The sequence below is a fragment of the Spodoptera frugiperda genome, chromosome 7, assembly GCF_023101765.2.
Source record: "Spodoptera frugiperda isolate SF20-4 chromosome 7, AGI-APGP_CSIRO_Sfru_2.0, whole genome shotgun sequence".
Classification (NCBI taxonomy): Eukaryota; Metazoa; Arthropoda; class Insecta; order Lepidoptera; family Noctuidae; genus Spodoptera; species Spodoptera frugiperda.
In genome coordinates, this window is record NC_064218.1 from 6,611,733 (window position 1) to 6,628,310 (window position 16,578).

The 16,578-nt window shown below is 36.4% G+C and overlaps 1 protein-coding gene across 1 annotated transcript; it reads left to right on the plus strand.

Annotated features, from left to right (window-relative positions):
* The first annotated feature begins 10,462 nt into the window (after positions 1-10,462).
* LOC118266078 (uncharacterized) lies at positions 10,463-16,064 on the plus strand. The gene is made up of 5 exons (XM_035579433.2): positions 10,463-11,227; positions 11,652-11,749; positions 13,982-14,319; positions 14,855-15,110; positions 15,553-16,064. Exons 1-5 carry the CDS (start codon positions 10,553-10,555, stop codon positions 15,941-15,943), a joined length of 1,758 nt encoding a protein of 585 aa, XP_035435326.2. The 5' UTR covers positions 10,463-10,552; the 3' UTR covers positions 15,944-16,064.
* Positions 16,065-16,578: the final 514 nt, after the last annotated feature.

A 16,578-nucleotide genomic window follows, 5' to 3' on the forward strand; every position in this document is an offset into this window, starting at 1 on the left:
TTTTACCTGCAGTGAAAAAGTCTTGAAAAGTACCTAGGTACTTCTTTTCGTAGTTTTTGACCTCGAAATAGAGAATCGCCCTTCCGTTATTTTCCAACCGTATTTCTGATTAGGAAGAGGGGACTGTCATTCTCTTTTTGCCCCTTTCTCCGAAATACAAAATGATTCATATTATAGAATACTTTAAAAACTTTCTACAATTTTACAACAAAATTTTCTAAACATTTGTTGCACCTTGCATATTTAACTTATAAGTTTTTAAGTAAACATAACCAAAGCAAATTGTACAATCTAAATACTAAACTTAGACTTACTTAGGTAAATACATCCAATCCTTTTACATTCTGAAATTCAGTAAAGACAGCTTACACTTGAAAGGCTACCGTTGTTCACGACAACTGCGGCCGTTGACCCCTATGTACCTACTGCATTATCTAATACTTACTTTTTAGCGTTGATAAGTCTGCTTTTGGCCACCAACCCGCTTACTACCAGAACGGCGAAGCGAAGATGTGGCCGAAGATGGAGCACACAGACTTAGAAAGTATCTATTCACTCTGACCTTGAAAAGACCCGGGTTGTATTTCTCAGGAAAAATAGAAGCCGGCAGATTGTTGATTGTTACTAATGAAATACTTTAACATAATCTAACTCGACTAGTTTCAAGCCATGCTCGTTTTTTTTGAGGGGATGCTAGAGGCACTTGAGTCTAAACTAGTCGAGTTCCTCGTGAAACAATTACGTGAGTAAGACAATAACATAATAATGAATATCTCGAATATGCGTAATCTCGATTCAAATTGTTCTAAGTTTCGTTTGCCAATAAAATTATTGATCAAAGCGATAATCAAAGACTGCTGACAGAAATTTATGTTAGGAACATTACTACCAACATACAATAAATCTAATCAAATCATTGTAGTATTTCTTTAATAAAAGAAACAGCTTGCAAACGAGTCATAAACTCAAACTGTGACATTAATGGCACATAGCACACTGCACATCTCAAGCTTAATTCAATTAACTTTATTAGCCATGGACTCTTTGCACACGTCGGTATTAAAGTGCTAATACATTGCTTCTATTAGCTTAGCACACGTAGGAATGTTTATGGTGAATAGTCAATGGAAATCAAAGTCTAACAGTTAGTGTCGGCTAGTACGTGATCGCATTTTCAATGTAAACGGGTCACAATCTGATCATTCCTTTGCTGGAGTATCGATACTTCCTCTTATTGATATGATTGAATGAATCGATTAATAAATCGATATAGTACCTGTAAGTACCGATTGATCCATCGGTTGTCATTTCGAATAGGTTTAAATTGAATTCGAATTATGAGCTGAACCATTTATGTTGTTGTTTATTATCGAAATCACCGAATGGTAACTATAATAGCCATTGATTTCGTGTAATAGAGAAGTTAAATAACTATTGTTTTATTCAGCTTAGGATCTCGCATTTGATTTAAGCAGGTAAGAATGTAGAATGTCGCCGAAAGGGCTTAAGGCTAAGGGCAAGGCCATTGCCATCTTTATAATAATGATACCTAAGTACATATATCTTCTTCTTTAAATTTCTTCTTTAGATCACTATTTCTTCTTCAGCTAAAACTTGATTTTCAGACGACCAATCAAATAGCGAACCAATTGTTAAATAGTTACTAGGTATATTTTAATTCATTCACCTTGTGTGATGACGTAGTGATGAAACGTAAGAAACAGTTTGGTATTCTTAATAATGGTTATAGTTCGACCTACTAATGATAAGTGTTGAAAGAATCGACGAAAAATCTCTAATATTTAAATATATTGGACAACAATAAACAAAGGGATGAATTAGTAGTACACTTACATTAATAGGTATCCAAATTCCTTGTCTTCAAGGTGTTTCGTATCAGAAACACTCGTATTAGTTAAAACAAGGGTTCCCAACCTATTGTTGATCAAGGATCATATTATTTTTAACATTTTTGTTAGGCCAGGCACCACTATTATGCGGTGCTGCGGATTACCTAGCGGATTACCGGGGCTCCGGCTCGAATAGCGGTAGTAGGAACAGGGTGGATTTTATTCAGTAAGAGTCTGACACTCCCTCTTGTCTCACCCTAGGCGGGAGAAATCAGCGGCCGATTTTCTCCCTTCAAAAAAAGTATAAATTATTCGTTGTTTACCTACGAAAATATTGTATGTAGTTATATTCATAGAAAGGCATTAGTCAATGATATTTTTAAAACTACACCAATTATTTTGGTACGTACGTCAAATGTTTTTCTATAAGTAGAGCCTTTTATAGTTTTCTATTCACGGTCGTTATTCAAAAATATTTTTCCCATTAGTCAGTTAATTACTTCCCTCGTTAGACAAATAACAAAACATTGGCTATTGTTAGAGTTTAACAATATAAAATTCATGTGTATAAGTTATTACGTGATTTACATAGAATTTATTTTTAGAAGTAGTATAATGGTATAGGCAACTGAGCCGTGAATTAGAAACTTGATATATCGGCACTTAAACCAATTTACTCGCTCATTATTTGTAATTGGAGCGATTTGAATATGAATACTTGGTTCAAAGACGGCTTTATTTTCCTAAATTTAATATGTGACGCACCGAAATAAATAAGAAGATTACTTAACTAACTAAATTAATAACGTCAGGACAGGATTTCCACCCGCGATGCCACAGCAGAATTCAGATTCGTTGGAACAAGGGCCTATGTATATTTTTATATCCTGAGATCAGAAAAAAACGATCTTAATATAAGTAAGTTGGCAATACACCAACACAAGGTACCCTACTTTATCTCTTAGGGTCAGACATGGGGACAGAGACACATGCTTACGAAGCGTCACATTCCGCACGCGCTTCGAGAAGCCATCAGACCACAATAAATGGGGCCCAGTGGGGCTGATGCGTAATCCGGAGTTGCGGACTACCTAACGGGTTTACCGGGACTCCGGCTCGAAAAGCAGGAGGGGTGATTTTTAATCAGTAAGAGTCTGACACTCCCTATCGCCTTGCTCAAGTCATTGGATGATTTTGCCCCCTCAAAAAAAGGGTAGACAGAGACTAACTAAAAAGCACTACAAACTACGATCCTTCATCCTTGCATTGATATAGTATAAAGATGATATCTTGTGCCCCAATTAAGGATTACTCACTCTTCAACCTGATTCCTGATTCAGGTCGTGATGTAATAATATTTTAAGTGTTATGTGACTCATTTTGTGGGCAGGTGTTAACGGAATCTGCCTTTAATGGGCAGATGAGATTCTTCAAAGATTTTTAGACATAGCAGGTTTGATCGTTTGGTAAGTTGGTAATATGAGTATCATGTTAAAGGTTATATATAAGGTCTCTATTAGTGAAAATAATTGTTTTTGTTTTGGCATATCACATAATATAATATAAGGAGAGTTACTATTTAACCTAGAATATATTTAGAACATACCAAATTGGAGTGGATAAAATCTTTTCTCTATTCAGAAGAATTCGAACTTAGCTTACCTACCTATGTACATCTCATTGAAAATTATCCCATTCCTAGTCACCTCGCAACAGCGAACTGTGTAGGTACCTCAAGTACTTAAATCAAATAAAGACAACCGTGAATTTTAAGCTTTTAAACAAGTTCACTGACCGCAAAACAGGCAATTGTTAAACAATAGCCGTGTACTTGTACAGTGGAGGACAGATCCTCCTGATCATTTTAAAATTTTATTGCTTGAATCCAGCAAAAACATTAAAGCCATACCCCATAAATGTCTCAACTAATAGAAAAGCGATAACGTCGCAGCTTAGTGACGCAACATGTGTAATCCCTTAGTCAGTGGTGCGTTTGATATTGTTTGGCTACCTGCTCCAGCACTGGCCTTTGCCTGCTTTGTTTGTCAATTTCAGGTTAGAAAGCGGATCTTATCAAGTGCAAGCCAACATTAACTTAGTGGTGGTCAGGCGCATGAGACCACCATTGTACCTAATAGTCTTCAATGTACGGAATGTAAATAGTTTAACATGCTCATAAAACAAATGAAATCTACTTATGTGTTAAACAAATAGCGATGAGATTATGGCAAAATTATGTAAAGGAGGCCCATAGGGAGTGGATTGTCACGGGTCATTGGTTGGGAAGCAAATTAGTAAGTGGCAGGAAAGAGTTTTATTTAAATGTTTTATTAAGTTATTAGCTTCTGTCCGCGTTTCCGTGGAATAAAAATCCTAACCTATCACCCAAGTCAGCTCATAATATCCTATCCGTATACCAAATTTCATCAAAATCTATTCAGTAGTTTCAGGCTCCAGCGTGATTGACGCACAAACATCCAAACAACAGATTTTACATACCTACCTACCCTATTACACCACCATCATTGCCAATAGGTATCCTTAAAATCACGAACTGGTACTAACTTATAAAGTCCCATACACATCTAATGAATGACGTTTTCCTATGACAATCACCGCCAAAGGAAGTGGCTATTTAAAGTAACAATTTTAAACCGTCGTCGTCGTCTCACGGCCACTCTGTGTAGTGTAGGTGACAGGAGTCCGGAGGTCCTGCGGTCTAATATTAGAATAATCTATGCTGGGATGAACGACGTTCTAGAATATTCTACTGCAGAAAGGAGTATTGAGATGCATCTTGTGAGTGTAGTGTACCTATTAATTGTCTAGACAAAATATGTAGTTACTCTGGTACTTATGTAGCTACTATATAGATCTGCGCGTAATTTATTAGAAGATCATTTTCTTCACTGATTCATGGTCAAAATCACACTTAAGTATTTACAAATGTGAAAGTTTGTTTGTATGTCTGTCCGTCTATCATATGACTACTCAACGGATTTTGATGAAATTTGGTAACCGCGTCTACAGCAACGTAGCATAGCACATCTCTGGTGGGAAAGCACCCTAAAGATTGTCTATCTGTATAAATGCACCGTCAATACCAACTCTGTATTATGTAAGTCTAGAAATTGTTTACCTAAGATTTAAATGAGACCGATGGATTAACTACCTAATTTATTCAAAGCGTGTAAAATCAGCGTGGAAGAGGTACGACTGGTAACGAGGTGTTTGTCCTCATCGATTTCATTTTTCTTGCCTATTTGTATTTGTTTCAGTTTAATCGTTTTTCAGGTTTATTCTTCGTTGGTTTTTCTGTCATGAGCTTCAATCGTCACGGTTTTTTAAGATTACACATTGTTTTACAGATATAATTATAAATAAATTAAACGTAACGTGTTTTCTAGGATTTTTTTTTGAGGAGGTAAATCATACAATGATTTCTAAGCCTTTAGGTGTCATTCCTAAGCCTCGTCTCCAGAGGAACAGTGAGTGTGCGACAAGGAACAGTTTATGTCACGGCATAAAAGTGCGCGACATCGCCCGATGTCTCTAAGATACTATTCTCGACAAATGTTTCTAGTGGGGACGAGGCTTTACTGACTAAATTACCTCTCCAGTCTCTTCAATACAAGACCCAGCTCTACGATGGCCTACTGATTATTAAAGGAGATAAAACTGCGTTGTTGATGGATTACTTGAATAGGAAAACATGCTAGTTGTAGGTACCATACCAATTACCTACCCATCTTCCGAGCACAGTTCACTAATTCCAATGAGCTAACCACTACGGTAGACACAAATCTTACAACACAGCTTAAAATAAAAGTAGGTAGGTAAAGTATTACCTTACCCACTTTATACTGGAACATGTAAAACAATTCCAACCCACACTAATTTAGTACCTATCAACCTAGAAATAGAGCTAGTTATATTAATGGGACTAATGTAATGATGTCAACATGTGTAAGTTCTCATGAAAAGTCCGTAACAATGATAGGTATTGATGGTTGATATTGCAACAGCATAAAAAGTTAGCTGAGTGAAGTAGCGAACGTGTTCAAGTGCTTTCTGTTTCTGCAGAAAAAGTCTTCTAGCCTGTGAGATAGGAATTGCAAGTTTGTTGAGCTTGAATTTACTGATTTTGGAACAGCAATAGAAAAATGGTGACACACAAGAATGGATGGTTGGTAGAAATTAGTGGAAACAGTGGATATAAGGAGTAAGACACTCTTACTACCTCGTTTGGATTTTTTTATAATTTTTACATTTACCAACAACGTCTGACCTATGTTATCTAAAGCGTTGCATTAAGTGTGGAGCCATGCTTCGGCACCAAATGCATGGACCGGAGTGATGCTCACGGCCTCACAGAAATCCGGCGTGAAACAACGCTTGATTGAGGGAGTGTTTTAACCCTTAACCTAACCTAACCCCTAAAAGATCGGTAAAGCACTTGTAACGCCTATGGTGTTTTGGGTGTGCAAGCAGCGGCGATTGCTTATCATCAGGTGAACCCGTCTGCTCGTTTACCAGCTTATACGATAAAAAAGCATTTCCCACATGAGGTTTACAAAATTAGTGAGGTAAACTGGAAATAAAAGTGTTTTTCTATTTTGCGTATTGCCGTACGTATATTGCGTACTGGCTATAGGTACATACAAGTGGTGCAATGCAGTGGTGCACAGCACCTTGGGCTGGCCGACCTTGTTCCTGTTCCTACGCCTCCTTTTGTTCATTAGAGCGCAGTTACAAGATTATAGTATAAAAAAATATGTGTGCGTGTGTCCACTGTCCACTACTAGATCATACAACTCGTACCAACCTTACCCCCCCTCCTATAAAAGTAGGTAGTTGCACGTATTATCAATTACTACCACATTTGACATTTTATGGCGGCATACAGAGGTGAAAACTATTAGATAGGTACCTTATAAGTAGGCACCGAAGGAATTTTCGAATAATCGAAGTAACCCCCGAGTACTTTGTCCCAGTACCTACATAATGATTACTTTAAAAGTATATTGCATTCACAAGTTATAACCTTATGTCTCATCTCGATAGTAACAAAGATGCATCAAGATTCAGTGGCGTAGCGTAGTGGGGGCGGCAGGGGCGGCCCGCCCCGGGCGGCACTTTTTAGGGGGCGGCAAATTTTAAACAATAAATAATATAAATATTTTGTAAATATTTCAACCATTTTATATTTTTTTCGCAACTAAAGATCGGAGAAAGTAGTGATAGTGGGGATGGAACCTTTAACGAGTGGTCCTGCCCCGAGAGGGAACCTTTAGATAGAGTCGACTGTACAAATTTGGACCGAATAAAATGAGCTTACTCTTTAGGCGTAACGAAATCATGGAAGACGGCCTTGGTCCATCCGATCCCTAAACAAAAACCGGCCAAGTGCGAGTCGGACTCGCCCATGAAGGATTCCGTAACAGCAAGTAGATGACATAATATAAAAGTTGTAAAATAACTTGGTTTTACATAGTGTTTGTATGAACGACAAAGTTATATTTGCGGTTTTTGAAAATGTTTTATTTCTTAAAACTAATAATGATATCTGGTTCAAATCAATTTTCGTTGTTAGTTTCTATTGAAATCTACAGCATATATTTATTTTTGTTTTCTCCTTCTCTTATTTTAAAAGTTAGAGGGGGGGGGCACTCATTTTTCCACTTTAGAAGCGTCTAACTTTCAAACGGTTAATTTTGACGAAAAATGGTTTTAAGAACCTTAATGTCTTTTTTAAAGACCTATCCATAGACACCCATTATGGATATGTTAGATGAAAAAAATTTTTTTTGAATCAGTTCCATGTATGGAGTGCCCCCTTTTAATTTTTAAATTTATTAATTTTTATTCAAAATTCGAATAGCGGTTACCGAAATACATCAACCTTCAAAGTTTCAACTATGTAGGCCCAACAGTTTCGGAAATAAATGGCTGTGACATACGGACGGACGGACGGACGGACGGACGGACGGACGGACGGACGGACGGACAGACAGACAGACATGACGAATCTATAAGGGTTCCGTTTTTTGCCATTTGGCTACGGAACCCTAAAAAGGCGATAGAACAAATCCGTCCAACTACAGACCGATAGCCATAACTTCCTCTTCTCGAAAATAATGGAATCCATTATTAACTGCCCGCTCTTGCGGTACCTAGAGGATCACCAGCTACTCAGTGACCAGCAATACGGTTTTCGTAAAGGTCAGTGGGCTGGGGACCTTCTGGTTTACCTGACACCGTTGGGCACAGGCGATCGAATCTAAGGGGGAAGCGTTGGTAGTTAGCTTGGACGTGGCGAAAGCCTTCGACCGGGTTTGGCATAAAGCGCTTTTTTCGAAGCTATTTTCCTATGGTCTTCCCGAGAAATTGTGCGAATGGGTCTACTGCTTCCTTGCAGACAGAAGCATTAAGGTCGTTGTCGACGGGGAATGCTCCGACTCTCTGTCTGTAAACGCAGGTGTCCCTCAAGGCTGCGTGCTATCACCTACCTTGTTCCTCCTCCATATCAATGATATGTTGCAAATCAGCAGCATTCATTGTTATGCGGATGACAGTACATGTGATGCCTATTATACCGGCCGCGCTAACATTTCTCGGGAAAACGTCATCGAGAACCGAAACAGACTTGTGTCTGAAATCGAGACTTCTTTGTGGAGAATCTCAGATTGGGGTGAACTTAATTGGTTCCAGTTTAACACTACTAAGACACAGGTCGGCGTGTTTAGCTCGGTATTAGAATTGGGATACTTGGCATCAACATTTCGAGCGACGTCCATATCCGTGGCCATCTAGAGGATAAGGCTAAATTATCCTCGAAAAAGCTTGGTGTGCTCAACAGATCAAGGCAGTATTTCACTCCAGCCCATCGCCTGCTTCTATATAAGGCGCAGGTTCGGCCCCATATGGAATACTAGTCTCATCTGTGGGCGGGGGCACCCTAGTACCAGATTCATCCTCTGGACCGCGTTCAGCGGCGTGCGAATCGGATTGTTGAGTGGCAGGAAATTTAAAACCGACTTGACACTTTGGCAATGCGTAGAGATGTAGCTTCGTTGTACATTATATCGCCTATACCACGGGGAGTGCTCTGATTCATGACTGTTCTCGCCGAAAAGTTCTCTATTATGAATGTATGTAATGTGTAGTATACATTAAATTAAAATACCTAAATAAGGGGGCGGCAAAATTGTCTTCCGCCCCGGGCGGCCGACACTCACGCTACGCCACTGTCTAGATTCTAGACCTAAGAAGTACCTTGGTAAGTTTTAAAAAACATTTAGTCCAAAGTTACATAGTTCGAAGGTAAATCCCCTTTAACATACTGGCAATATCGTACGTGTTTTTATTCACAATTACTTTTTTATTGTAACTGTCGCAGACATTTTCCTGTTAGTTTTAAAGCCTGTACTTGATTCTTGGACGGATGTGGTTTTACATATAGGACTTAACTTACCGCGAAAGCTAAAATTATCGCTGATTTGATTTTTAATATTCGTTAAATTCAACATTGAAGATTTAAAGCAAAGCAAAGGGACTAATTTAACTAAAGTACCTACAGAGGTACTTAGTAGTCCTAGGTAGGTATGTATATTCTGTTTACTCATTTTAATCTTCATGTTTTATTTTAGTAGAAAGGTAGGAATCTTAAACATCCACAATAAGCGGCGATACAGCTAACCCGTCTAGACACCGATTTAAATCAACTTCAAGTAAAAAATAAAACCTACATTCCTAAGCATAGCAGGTATTGCATTATGCATGCGAGTCAAATCACTTGCATTGTATGCAGTCTGCCTGTCACCGTAATAACAGGCCGCCGTGAGATGGGAAACGGTCTTTTGTACTGTCATATTGAAAAGCTACGGATCGTTGCTCTAACCAATTAAAACCAGTGTTATTAGACCCATGCCATTCCATTGAAAGTAAGATTGTTTTTGCCATGGCAAGTATCAAGGAATATTGGACTTGTGTTTTCATGAAAACTGTCCTCTGAACAGTTAATCAATCAGGCATTATCATTCACATGCTCGTCATAGTTATGCATGAAGAAGCAGCATGTGTGCCCACATAATTTGATAAATGAATAAGAAAGAAAAAGTGACTAATTGCCGCACTCAGAGACATTTAATGATTACTTAAACTATTCCATAGTAACGAATTTATATGGAAAACAATTGCTAAGGACTGGGTTAAGTACCTAACCTTTAAATGATTTTGAGTGTGGCAGTCTATCTATCAAAAGTTGATAGATTTTGATTTGGAACAAATATCAAAAATCTACAGTAGGTATGTTAATTTATTCAGAATATAATAAAGACTGATTATGTTTGAAAAGGTTTCGAGTTTGTTACCAGGTTTGATTAAATACAGATTTTAGGTAAATTATCTTCATGACACACGACGATTCTGCATAATAGATTATTATTATCTGTCTACTTCTTTCTAATTATTTTATCATTATCAAAAATAAAAAAAGGAAGCGATTTATTTTAATATTATGTTTCTTAATATTTAAAAAAAAAATGACATTGACAACTTTGACTTGACAAAACTGTTGAATGACATTGACAATTACAATAACATCACAACATTGATTGAGCGGGAAGAAGAGAAATTGAGAAATCGTTGTAAATAAGTGCTCAAATCAAAACAATTGAAAACAGTGAAGTTAATTCATAAATATGAATGTGTCAGATTTACCTAAACCCGTCCAACTAGTGTTAACTAAGTTGGTACCAGCGTCTGTTCTCAATAACATAAGTTGTTTTGTATTTTACGATAAACATCCAAATGACGACAAAAATATTGATATTACAATATGTACTGCAATGGGAGAAGTGCTTGAATATTACGAAAGAAACTTAGTATCTTCAATAACACTGCCAAACAACGCGAAACCAACATCAATAAAAATCTTAAGGAACTCAAACTGTGATTTATTTTATTTAGTGGTTACGAAGGAACGGATAACTATTCTATCAAGAAAAAATGAGTTAGTGGTTCATAAAGTAGTAGACAATGTTGATAAATACGACATCGATGACGGTTCATGCAGTGGACAAGCATGTTTGAGAATATTTCGTAAAGGAGACGCCGTTCCTCACATATTCGATGATAACTTCGAACAATTTAAACGTCCAGATATCTCAGTAACAGTTTCTGAAGCAGACAATGATGAAACTGTACCTATCATAGCCCATTTGATGAGGAAACTGACAGAAGCGAAGTACAGTGTCCAACATAGTGAGAGAACTTATAAAGAGTTGCTGGATCTCCATCAAAAGGTTGCGTTTGAATCTTATAAGAAGATTCATCCTAATTTGCAGGATTCTGTTTTTAAAAATGGTCCGGAAAAGGTAACTTGTATTATTTTACTGTTATTTATTTGTTAACTAACTTCGGCCAGCTGCTTCTCCTACATTTAGTTGTAGTCTTGTGGGATAAACATATGCTATGTATTATTCCAGACTATAATTTACCCCTGTAATGTTCCAAATTTCATTTCAATCCCTCCAGTTCTTTTGACATGATTTAGTAACAAACATTCACACAATAACAAACATTCACACAATACTAATATTATAAATGCAAATCATTTATAATATTAGTATGAAGTAAGATGATAGCTATCATCGGTTTGTGTAGTGTTTGGTGAATTGAAAGTAAATTCTACAATAATTAATACACTTGTCTCTGTAACGGTTTTAATAGATGTAAGTAACACAAAAATGTAGAATTCTAAACTTGCAAACTAATGAGTTCTATCATTATAATTTTCAGATTGCATCAGCCCTGCGGATTAAAACCAAAACACCCTGGATAAAAGTCTGTAATCAGAAAATTGTGATTGTTATAGAAGTTACTAATTTAAATAAAGAGTAAGTTTAATGCTAAATTTACATTTACAAAATATTTTTTCCTGTTTTTTTTTTATATATCAATACTCAGTATTTTTTTCATAAATAATTTTTATGTTCTTCTTTGATTACATTTTTAAATATTTAATTACATATAAAGCAGTAGCCTTCTAGTAACGGGAGATATTCAGGCTACTGGTGGGTACCCAACTAACAATTTTGCCCTATAACCAAACCTTATATCTCAAAAAAGCTGGGTAAATGATGTATAAAGGTTTTGGTGGTGACTGATTGTTGTGTAAAAGCGTTTGACAACACAGTTTGGCTCTATAAGTTTATATAGCAAAAACGACCTATTAATAGTTGATGTAAAGGTTTACTTCACGACTTTATATAGCTGTTATAGTCAGGCGTTATAGCAACCTCCATTGTTACTAGTATACAACGATTGAACTTCATAACAGTTTTAACTGTCACCCTAATGCGCCTAATTTGCGCAATAAAGGTTCGAAACGAACTCCTATGTGTCGTTTGTTAAAGTAGAGATGACAACTCAGGAATAGGACGATATTACGATATTGAGGGTTTTAAGATCATCGTTACAGTACACAGTAATATAGTGGGCACAAAAAGTCTACATCGGAGTGATTTGGTGATACAGCTGAGTTTCAAATTATATTTATATAGCTTAATTGTCTTATAAAAGGTTGTTAATGCCCATTATAGCTGTAGTGATAAACTTATATCACAAATACACTTTTTAGAAGCAGATTGTTTTTTTATAACTATTATAGTTCCTCTATTACACAACAGTACTATAACGGAGATCTTATGTGTTTTAAAACATTATTATTGTGTATAAAGTTAGGCTAGCAATGCTTTTAAATGATAATTCCGTTTTGTAAAAGCACTTAAATTTCTATCGCTCTTCTACAACAATATTGACATTTGAATAATTCTTTTTGAAGACCCATTTATAGAAAATGGTTCCGTACAAAATACAGTTCACGTCAGTGATGAAATGGAGAATAATTCATTTGTGGACAGCGATTCCAGGTGTGACAGTTTTTCAGATTGTTTGATTGATTCAACTGAAGAAAAAACCAGCAACTACGAGATGGTTTGAAGCATTGGGCTATTAATTATATATATTTCACACGACGCAATAAAAAGTCTGCCTCGTTGGTCGAGTGGTTGCAAGTGCGACTGCCGGGCAAGGGGTCTCTGGTTCGATTCCCGGGTCGGGCGAAGTATTGCTGAGCCTTTTTCGGTTTTTCGAAAATTTCTCAGTAGTAGCACGGAGTCTGGAAATGTGCCCGGTATATGGCAATAGGCTCACCACCTATTACATGGGACTTACAATATAAATAATTGTGAAATGTGGGTGTACACAGTGGCATTACGTGCCATAATGTGCACCTCTGCCTACCCCTTCGGGGATTAAAGGTGTGACGATATGTATGTATGTAGTTATACTTCTCTGACGTCATACGTAGTACCTACACAGATTTATAAACCATAACATTTATTCATTAACAAAAGTATTCATCATATTTATGGAATAAGGACAAAAAATAAAACAAAAATAACAAACAAGCTCAAAAGGAACCCTAATTTCATGTAATGGTGGATGTAATCTATCATAATGAGTACTATAGTAGAGTTAAGGAAGCTGGAACTATGTTTATAACTTAAAATAAGAAATTATTTTAGTAAAAGCTCATTAATTCGAAGGGGGCATTCAAATATGTCGTAAATCCATACATAGTTTATCAGTAAAATTACAGTCGCACAACATTTTCCTCGTAAGAGACGAATAATTCGATTAAGTACAAAATAATATCTTAGTCACCACGATACCCCGTCACTTTTCTTATTTTTTTATTTCTCTTCTAAAACACTGAGACACTGCAGCGACGTGAACGAATGTAAAATGAATGAATGATGAATTTTAGTGATGTAATGGAATCATGAACTCTTTTACAGTACCCAAAAACACTTTAGTAGTGCTGCGGTGGCTTATATATCACAAAATTGTCATGCCTGATACCCTTATAGTTCTACTTTAACACTGAATGGAGATATAATTGCGCCACTTTCTTTGTAGATGCACCTTCTTTGGCCTTTTATTTGACCACCGTTTAGTTTTTACAAAACGTTCTATGGCCTTCTATAAAACTAACTTTTGTTGGTTGGGTAGGGCTCAAGTTCAGAAGTACTGCTTGTTAATGTTCTTAATATTATTAATTCCAGGAACCTAGAAGATGTCCACATCCTAGTACATGGCACTACGGGTCAATCAATAGAATATACAACCAAACTATTTGAGGAAACCTCCATCATTACAAATAATTTGCCATTTTGGACGGAAATTCAGACACAGACCTTAAAACCCAATGTTTCTTCAGCTATCGTTCTCATCATGGACACAAAGGAAATAATAGACAGTCTTATGTGCAAATTAAATTTAAATGCTGTTATATTTTACAACAGAAAAGGACAGGAATATCTTCTGCCTGTGCGCGAAATAGAATTATATGCTAAAGATACTATTGGTGCGAAGTTTGATGCCATTTCTAGTACTCCAATAGGTATGTATTTTTTATAATTTATATAACTAAATAGTAACTTTCTGTGTGTCACATCATACATGGAGAAAAATCTGAATGTTTTTTTCCCACTAGGAATTTCGAGAAATCCCTTAGTATTACTATACATTCCTTTGGCTGTATATCTATACAGCTAAAAGAGAGTTAAGATTAACAAACTTGTTAATCCATAATTTAGTATTGAAATCTAGTCATAGTGGATATATTTTGGACTTTTTATTAAGAGTTAGTTCTTACCTGCCATGTATTTGGAAATCTCACTAGAACTTTTAATTAGGTAAGTAATCAACTAAAAATAATGGTTTACTCACATAAATATATTGAGAAAACCTCAGAATTAAGCATAGCACACTGCTTATGAAGAGTCTCTCTGTGACTCGAAACTAGTAGAGTTTTTCTTAATATATTTAACTACATGGGTAAACCATTATTTTTAATTAACTTCAAATGTCTCACGATAGTTATTATAAAAAAAAGCAATCAATATTTTATAGAATTTTCTTTTCTTAATTTTCAGATTCCAAAACCATGTTGGCTATACTAGCGACAACAGAAAGAACAGATCTTCTACTCAGACACATAATGAGATCTAGTGAAACAGCCTTATCTCTCGATGTTCTATGCCAGCACCTGATGATGGAGAAATTGGATCATTACAACAACATTATCATACATAGGAGTTCTCCCTACCATACTCTAAATGGTGTTATGATTTTAATGCACAGTGAACAGACTGATGTCAATGATTATACTACTTTATCTGTTTATTCTAGGTAAGTAATTTCCTATTATGCTATTGTGTCTTAAGTGGGAAAGCCATGTTTCGGCACGAATGGGTTTTCTTGACCGGAGTGATTCCTTTGCCTCACTGAAAACTTTCCCGATTCCCCGACAACCCTTAAATTCCTTAACGCTAGACGGCCGGCAACGCACTTGTAACGCCCCTGGTGTTTCGGGTGTCCACGGGCGGCGGCGATTGCTTACCATCAGGTGATCCGAGCGGCATTTACCGGTTTATACCATAAAAACTGAAAATCCTGGGTTTGGTCATCGATAGGATATCGTATATTGGCTTTTACAATTTCCGATATTATTAGTAGTATTCTAACTGAATATTTCGCAATGGCTTTGTAATAAGTTTCCCTAAACACGACCTTCTTACTATACCTCATACAAAAGTATAAAAAATTTAAACATTATTAATGTTAATTCCAGGACACAATCTCAAGTGCTAGCACTCATCCACTGCATACACGACGCTGTACCTCTAACACTAGTCATCACGACGCCTGACCAAAAACTCAAAGCAAAACACGATGATCTAGCGAAATTCAACGAAGATAGTATAGAATGCACACAAAAGTTATACAACTACCACAACTATGCAGCAACTATACTGAAACGAACCAAACTAGCTTTGAAATACTTGGACGATACCATGGTGAAAATGGGTGAGTCTAAAAACCCTTTAGTTCAATCTAAGATTGGGAGTGAAATCGACCTTTTTGCTGCCGGTCAGGTTCGATATATGGAGTTTAAGGACAAAATGAGGAAGGAAAGGGGAGAGTCGGGAGATTCTGATGATGATGTTATGTGTATAGACTGAGTTAATTGTAAGTGCAAGTGTTCCATAGAATATAATGAGGCGTATTTTGCAGAAATCCATGCTACACTAACAATACAGTAAGATTTTTAGTTTTAATTCCGCTTATATTTGTATTTTTTTACATGCGTGCAGCATCGCCCTCCCGCCCGCAATGCTCATGCAGCAGAGGTGCAACATAAATACACACATAACATGCAATATACCACTTGACATATGTTTCGCTCCTCCACGCAGCATCCTCAGGTGTTGACTCGGCGGTTCCCGCAGCTCGAATGTTCGAGAAATTTTACTGTATTGTTAGTGTGCAAGTGTTTTGTTGTTGTGAAAATTTGGTTATATGTATACTATAGAAAACAGATGTGTTGGGTTCAGTAACTAACTTTGTTTTATTGGGTTTTTTAAATTCTAAGTTACATGACTGTCTAGTTTGGAATTGATTCTGTTGTTTGATGCAATATGCGACTTTAAAAGATTTTTGTAATTTTTTTTGTAGTGGTTATTGTACTGGTCTATATGTGTTTTGATATATCTGTGATAATGCGAGATATTAATTTAGTAAATAAGTGCTATATTGATAAGCGATATTTGTATGTATGTATTTGTATTCATGTTTTCGAAATGGCTCTACAAGTTTC

Coding starts and splice junctions, on each gene's coding strand:
- LOC118266078 (XM_035579433.2), top strand. CDS start 10,553: ATGAATGTGTCAGATTTACCTAAACCCGTCCAACTAGTGTTAACTAAG. Junction 11,750..13,981: donor GTTACTAATTTAAATAAAGA/GTAAGTTTAATG, acceptor TATTAATTCCAG/GAACCTAGAAGATGTCCACA. Junction 15,111..15,552: donor ACTTTATCTGTTTATTCTAG/GTAAGTAATTTC, acceptor TGTTAATTCCAG/GACACAATCTCAAGTGCTAG.